The 7,536-nt window shown below is 32.4% G+C and overlaps 1 protein-coding gene across 2 annotated transcripts in view; it reads left to right on the forward strand.

Annotated features, from left to right (window-relative positions):
* LOC108686590 (RNA-binding protein Nova-1) overlaps positions 1-7,471 on the forward strand; it is an 11,969-nt gene extending 4,498 nt beyond the window's left edge. Inside the window, exons 2-6 of one of the 2 annotated variants that reach the window (XM_018191967.1) lie at positions 3,736-3,882; positions 3,964-4,121; positions 4,514-4,865; positions 6,425-6,879; positions 6,950-7,020. In XM_018191967.1, coding sequence (XP_018047456.1) covers positions 3,736-3,882; positions 3,964-4,121; positions 4,514-4,865; positions 6,425-6,879; positions 6,950-6,958 — 1,121 coding nt within the window. In that variant the 3' untranslated portion in view covers positions 6,959-7,020. Of the gene's footprint in view, positions 1-3,735; positions 3,883-3,963; positions 4,122-4,513; positions 4,866-6,424 lie in introns of both variants that reach the window. The other variant, XM_018191966.1, reaches the window with a different exon arrangement.
* Positions 7,472-7,536: the final 65 nt, after the last annotated feature.

Consider the following 7,536-nt stretch of genomic DNA (forward strand, 5'->3'; position numbering starts at 1 on the left):
ATATATATATATAATTCCTCTGTATTTTTTAATTAAATATATTATGAATAATAGTATTTTATAATACCTTCTGAACGAGCATGACAAAACAGCAAGTAAGAAGTAGGAACGATAATGGACATGAATATCTACAAATTTCAATTTGAAGCTAAAATATCCTTTTTAGACAACAGCTCTATATTAATTGGATATACTACAATAACTTAAAAAAAACAACACTCAAGAAAGCGAATGATTTCGATTGAAGTTATGATTACATCCCTGATGCAATTGTACGATACGTCTTATTCATATTCGATTTTAATGGAAACTCATTTGTGCATGTTATCCTTTTTTTGTAAATAATTTTCCTCGATACATTTTTTTCTAAATTATATGAATTGATATACTTATCGCTGATCACGAAAGATTAACTGCTAATCACTCAGTCTTCTTTTAATATAAAATCATGATTTTGAATGAACAAAAAATCGTTAAATAAGCACATTTGTTTTTGCATAACGAGATATTTTTTGTTCCTTTATTTGCGTATCAATTTAAAATTATCCACGTCATCCGGCTTTGATTTCCCGAAGTTTTCTTTATCGTTTTTCATCGGTCTAAGATACTGTGACTCATGTTTTAAGAAAACAACTTTTTCTTAAATGCATCCCGAAGATTTCTAACAAGAATATATCTGTAACGTAGGCCGATATTTATAGTCTGTTCTTATTTCGAGATTGTCTTAAGTAATCTCAAGCTACTAATACGGTGCTCTGATCGGTTTGTATCATCTTAAGACTGTACTTAAATATAATTTATCATGAATACTGCCCGTAGAATTCCCGGACATAACTTGAAAAAAATTTTATTTTAAACATTTTATTATTAAAAATATTTAGTAAGATAATAAGATCTCTCTCTTTGTTGTACACTCATATACAGAATAAGCCGTTTCATCGCGGCAAGGTGAAGATTATCGGATGTGTGTGAAGCTAGAGTCTCACTTGGTGAAAACTCATAAAATATTGAGAGTTTTGAGTTTATTTTCAATATTTCTATAATTCTATATAGGTTAAACATTTCGACCATTAAAGCCGAGAAACCGAAAATGTAAACTGAGACGCAGTTTCACACAGTAACTTCGTCTAACGAAACAAAGTTGCCGTTACATGAGAATTATCGTAGAACTATCAGAACTCTTTAAAATGCAACAGCATCTAATTTTCGTTTCCATTTTTTAGGGGGGAAAATTGTTTAAAAATTAAAATAATGTTAATTGTCAGAACTCACTTTACAACTATGTATCTTTTCAAATCCTACAAGAAAATTTGGAACCTTTGTTAAACAAAGTTGGCGCTGCGAGAATTTATTTCATTTTGCATTTTCGGTTTCTCGATTTTAGTAGTCGGAATTATTTATTTAACTTATATAGAACTTATATAGAACTATAAAACTATTGAAAATAAACTCAGAATTCTCAATATGAATTTCCATCAAGTGAGGCACTACCTTCATACACGATTATCAGAAAGGTTTTTTTTTAATTTTTTGTCTTTTTAAGTTTTTTATTTTTTTTACGTCTTTAACTTTTTTTGAATTTTAAAAAATTTTTTATCTATTTTATTTTATTGTAGTGTATTTAAGAAAGATTTGTGGTCTAAACACAAGTATGAATAAAACAATGCGTATACAATATATGCAATGTTAAATAAAAAAATAATACAATATTAAAATAAAATTTGTTAGCATTTGTTGTATTGTTTTTATTGATTTTTTTCTGTAATGCTCTGATCTTGACAACGCCACTTAATAGTTCTATCTTATGTGCCCTTTGAAGTCACAAAATTTTTGTCTGAACATATTTTTCATTTTTAACACTTTCAGAGATAATAGTTTCTATCACTTTAAGTGTGTCACATTATATATAGTGTTTAAAATAAAGCATTACAAATTTTTATCTTGAAAACAAAGAGCATTTTAGAAAAAAACATTTTATACAAAAGTTTTGTAATTTCGAGGATATGAGATATCATTGGTTTGAGCTTGAATGGCATTGTCAGCGTTAGAGCAGTCACAGAATTTTTTGAATAATACTCCATTTTGTATTACATATTTTTGTAATTTATCTCGAGAGCTTTCCAAAACTATTATGAAATATTTTTTCAGTGTTTTGAAAAGCTCTTGACACCAGCTATTGGATTCTGGCATCAGAAATAGGATGTTCCATTAAAAAAAATCGATTTAATCTTGATCTGATCTTGACAATGCCTTGATATTACCCAAAATCAAACTGATAAGATCTGTAAATAGATCTTTTTATACCTGACAATTTTTTAAAACATTTCTTTTAAAAAGAAAACATTCTTTTGAGTAAATCCGGGTCTCGACTTTTTTTGAACATCCTGTGTGTGTGTGTGTGTGTGTGTGTGTGTGTGTGTGTGTGTGTGTGTGTGTGTGTGTGTGTGTGTGTGTGTGTGTGTATTTAAAGGATGCACTCAAATCTCTCAGAAACATTATGTTAAATCGAAAAATGTTTTTTGACTTCGAGGAGGACATAAGATAGTGTTATTGATTTGACTTTAGTGGCATTATCGAGGTCAAAGCAAAATCACTTTAAATTTTTTTAAATGGAACTTCCTTTTTTTCATTACATGTTCTCGTAGTTTATCTCGAGAACTTTTGAGAACACTATAACAAACTATTTTTTCATTAAATACTTTTCTAATTATAAAGACTTGAAAGTTACAGTCGACATTAGTGTTACTCGAAGTATCCAACTGATTATTAAAACTTCTTAAATTTTGTTCAGGATTATGACCTGTATAACATTTGTCAAGATCAAGATTGGACATTGTCCTATTTTCATTTTTGCACTGAAAATTTATTTTTACGTAAAAATACTTGTTTTTATTCATATTTCGCTATGTAATACACAGGATATTCCAGAATTCACGTACACGAAGCGCGTGATAACATACGCCAACTTCATAGTTGTTAAGAATAACTGCGTTCAACAGAGGAAACTAATCACTAATGCTCTTAGTGATTTTTTTAATATGATTTGTTCTTGCCTTTAGTTCTTTGGATCTAAATATAGAAATCAATCATATTGAAGACTCACCCAAACGCTAACCGATTAGTTTTTTCTGCTGTAAAATCAAAGCTGAACGCAGCTAATAAATGCGCAAGTATTTATTATAAGCAACAATAGCACGAGTGAAAGAAACATCTCCCCGTTTTAGACGGTTGTATCTTGTTCGTTTCGCCGTGCTTGAGCTTGGCGGTAGCTCGAGTGAATACGCGAATTTGGATATTCTTAGAAATTAATATCTCATTAACGAATATCTTATTGCGAAAATTGCAAAATAATGTATAAAATTTTTCAACTCATTGTCAGTTTAGTTTGCTTTATCTGTCCATAAGCGGTGTTCCATCCACAGTCCAAGTATAAATAGACTGCCGACTTCGCCTCCATGTTTGAAGATAGCGCTAGGCAGCGCCATATTTGTGTTCACTCACTCTCATATGTATAAATCATACGGATAATAACGTTGATGTTTTCATATAAATTCACGCAATGTTCACAGATAAGACGCATACATACACATATATGAACTGAAACAAGAACAGGAATTAGGTTTATTTCTGTCAACATTGAATCAGCAATCTAGTTATAGAAGTCTGTAGTTTCATCTAATGTCAGATACCCTGTATAAGACATAATTAAAAGAATGGTTTGCTTTGATTTTACAGGTGGAGATGGAACGTATCATCTCAAAGTGTTGGTTCCCGGTGTGGCAGCCGGGGCCATTATCGGGAAAGGTGGAGATACAATTGCTCAACTTCAAAAGGATACAGGGGCAAGAGTGAAGATGTCTAAATCGCACGATTTTTATCCAGGTATACATTTAGCTTTCAGTGCATGTGTGTTCTCGTAGTTGCCTTTATTCGATTAATTATCGTTTCATTTGTCTATTACAGGAACTACTGAGAGAGTATGTCTTATCACAGGCACCGTAGATGCTATTATGGAGGTCATGGAATTCATCATGGATAAAATACGCGAAAAGCCTGATCTTACTTCGAAAACTACGGTTGACTTCGACTCTGGAAAAGCCACCGCAGAGAGGGACAAGCAGGTATAAGATTGAAATATTTTTACCGTAATATTTTTTTCCTGTTTTCTATTAAAACATTTTTTTATGTATGGATATATATTGGAGGATGTATATTTTTAAAGAAATACGAATTTGTTAATTCCTTTTTATATAAAAGTAATAGACATTAAAAATAGTTACAGACTTTGAAATAGCTTTTTTTTAGGCATTGTATGTTTAGAATATCTTCTAAAAATAATGCGAATTTGCTATTCAATATTAAAACTTTTTTATACTTTATTAATATATTATTAGTAATTTTTTCATCGGAAACAGTGGCATTAATAATATTTATTTAAAAAAATATGAAACTTAACAAATATTGTATGCGCGAATGACAGAAGCTGCTATTTTATTCTGATCTGCTATTTCAGGTTAAAATTTTAGTGCCTAATAGCACTGCAGGGATGATAATAGGAAAAGCTGGGAATTACATTAAACAAATTAAAGAAGAATCTGGCTCGTACGTTCAAATCAGTCAGAAAGCTAAAGACTTATCCCTTCAAGAACGATGTATAACGGTGATTGGTGAGAAAGAAAATAATCACAGAGCGTTACACATGATCTTAGCGAAAGTGGCGGACGATCCGCAAAGCGGTACCTGCCTTAACGTCAGTTACGCGGACGTAAGTGGTCCTGTTGCCAATTACAATCCTACAGGCAGCCCGTATGCTCAAGCTCCCACAAGCACTCCCACGTATACATCTACAGCTGGTCTAAATACAGGTTAGTACTTAGGTACTTATTTAAAGTGTCTTTTAATAATGCAATATTTCCTATGTAATAAGTACATTTGATTATTGTTATAGAACAGCGTTTTCGATTATAAGATTATTGTCTAATAACATAGATATGTAAGAAGCTTTATAAGTACACTTTTCCTTAATTTTTATTATTTAATTTTTTCAATGGCGTCACTTTTTGGAAAATTTTTTTTAGAATTCTGCACATATTTTTTTAAATTTTTTATAATTTTGATATAATTTTATAAGTTAGATTTTTTGTAATATACTTTTTAGAAATGTTAAAAAAGTTTATACCTTTTTCAGAATTTTTTGTACATTGCAGAAAATTGAAATTGCAACATTTAGAAGGAAATGTCATTTTCGGATCAAAATTTATAGATATGTTGAAGAAGGCAACGTGAATAAATGACTAAGCAGTAACTAAGAAATAATATCTAGTCTCATATCTATATTTCCGGATTTTACAGCGTAATTCGAAATTGAACTTTATGTGATATCAATTAGAAATCTTTTCTGTCAGTTGAAACAATTATTAGACTATTATGGTTTAGTTTTTTAACTTGTGATTAAGTTTAAGCTGATATTTAATGGGCTTCATCTATAATGTCATGGAGCCCATTGAATAAAATATCAAGTTAAGCTTAATTACAAGTTAACCAAATAATGAAAAACATCCAACGTGTGAACATTGTGTCCAATATCATCCTGTATGCTTTTTAACTTGTTAAAATTAATTTATAAAGCAAAGAAAATGAAGCTGTAGATATTATTTTCAAAACTGCAGGTACCACATACCACAGTTTTCATGAGTCAAGGATTACTAAAACTTGGATTTCTGAAACTTTAATAATTTGTTTATGTAATAAATGATATATAGAGTTTCGTTCTAATCAAAAGTCTATTTTTTGATGTTGCAGTTTCAATTTCCGACATTATAAATAAAATTTGGTGAATGTTGTAAGAAAGAAGTTTATCGAACTTCTTTCTTACAACATTCACCAAATTCTTGTTATTGCCACAAGTAACATATATGAATTTTGAAATAAAAAATTTTTTAAGATTTCTCATTCTATAATTCCCAAAAAAAATATGTGTTTAGTTTCTCTTTCTTTAATTCTAATACGTATACAAAGGAAAAATAAATAATAATCATAATATTTGTCATTTTTTGCTCTTTTTTTCTTTATTGTTATAAATTTAAATTGAAATGTAATTAAACGAAAAAATCATTTTTTTCTAACTTTACAAATTTATTCTTGAAAGAATTAAATAATTGCTGAGGCGAGAGAAACTGTAAAATTTGCAGTGTTCTCTAATTAAATGAATAAACTGTTTTTTATACATTTTTATGAAGCGATTTAAGATTTTATTTATCGATATATGAACGTGGAAAAGAAATCCTAATTTGCTGTTCGCTTCAGTCAATTTGCCAAGCTTGAACATCTATCGGATCTTTTTATAATTTTTACAATATAACTTTTAAATTATCATTGTTTTGCCATTTGTAATTAATAAATACGATGATTGCTTCTTTTATAGTGAGTCTCTTAAATGGCGCTGGTTTGAGTCTTAATCTAAATCTGGGCGCGGCTATCACCGCTGGCACGGCGCCGGTGACGACGCAGCTGTTGGAACATATAAAATTGAATCTACGTACGACAGGTTTTTCCGAGCCTGCTGCAACGGAGATACTTGCTGCGATCGCGACCCTCGCTAAGTACAATATCCTCGGGATGGGGATCGGGGTGCCGTCGAGTATGAGCTATTTGGGTAATCCGATGGACAGTACAACAACTGCTAACGGCTCGAACAACAACGGCGGTGTATTCGGACCGATCGGGACCGTTCCTGCGCTCGGATCTACCTCGCCGACTCCGCGCAACACCCTCGATCGGTACGAGCCGTTTGATCCATTCCGACAGAACAACACCGCCGCCAGTGCGATACACCTGAACAACAATTCATTCGGCCTGGGCACTAACCAGTTATCACTTGTAAGTAAGAGTCCTACACAGGTAGACGCCAACAACAAGGAGACCAAGAAAGTAGACATAGAAATTGCAGAGGTTATAGTGGGAGCTATTCTGGGACCCGGTGGTCGTGCCCTCATTGAGATTCAGCACTTAAGTGGCGCCAACATACAAATCTCTAAGAAGGGCATGTTCGCCCCTGGTACCAGGAACCGCATAGTGACTATCACGGGTTATCCCAATGCAATCAACACTGCTCAGTACTTGATCGAGCAGAGGATCAGTGAAGAGGAGGCAAAACGAGCGCGTCAGAATGCCATCGCCAGTATGATCCATTGATTTCAAGTATAGCACTCCTCTTGTTCATCGCCATTATTGAGCTCCGTTGTTCACCTCTTCATATCTTGAGAAAGGAGAACACGCCCGGCCACGACGGTTTTCTTCTTTCTTCTACTTTTGACACACCCACACACACCCACACACACACACACACACACACACACACACACACACACACACATTTCGTCCATCGCCAATTTACCGCCCACTGTCATCTATCGCGCTGCGTTGTCACTATAGCGCTTGCATTGTCACATTATTTACGTTTATACATCCATCATGGCTCGTCAACATTTATCTATTTTTTAAGATAGTTATGTGTGTGTGTATATATATATATAT

This window comes from Atta colombica, unplaced genomic scaffold, assembly GCF_001594045.1.
Source record: "Atta colombica isolate Treedump-2 unplaced genomic scaffold, Acol1.0 scaffold187, whole genome shotgun sequence".
Lineage (NCBI taxonomy): Eukaryota > Metazoa > Arthropoda > Insecta > Hymenoptera > Formicidae > Atta > Atta colombica.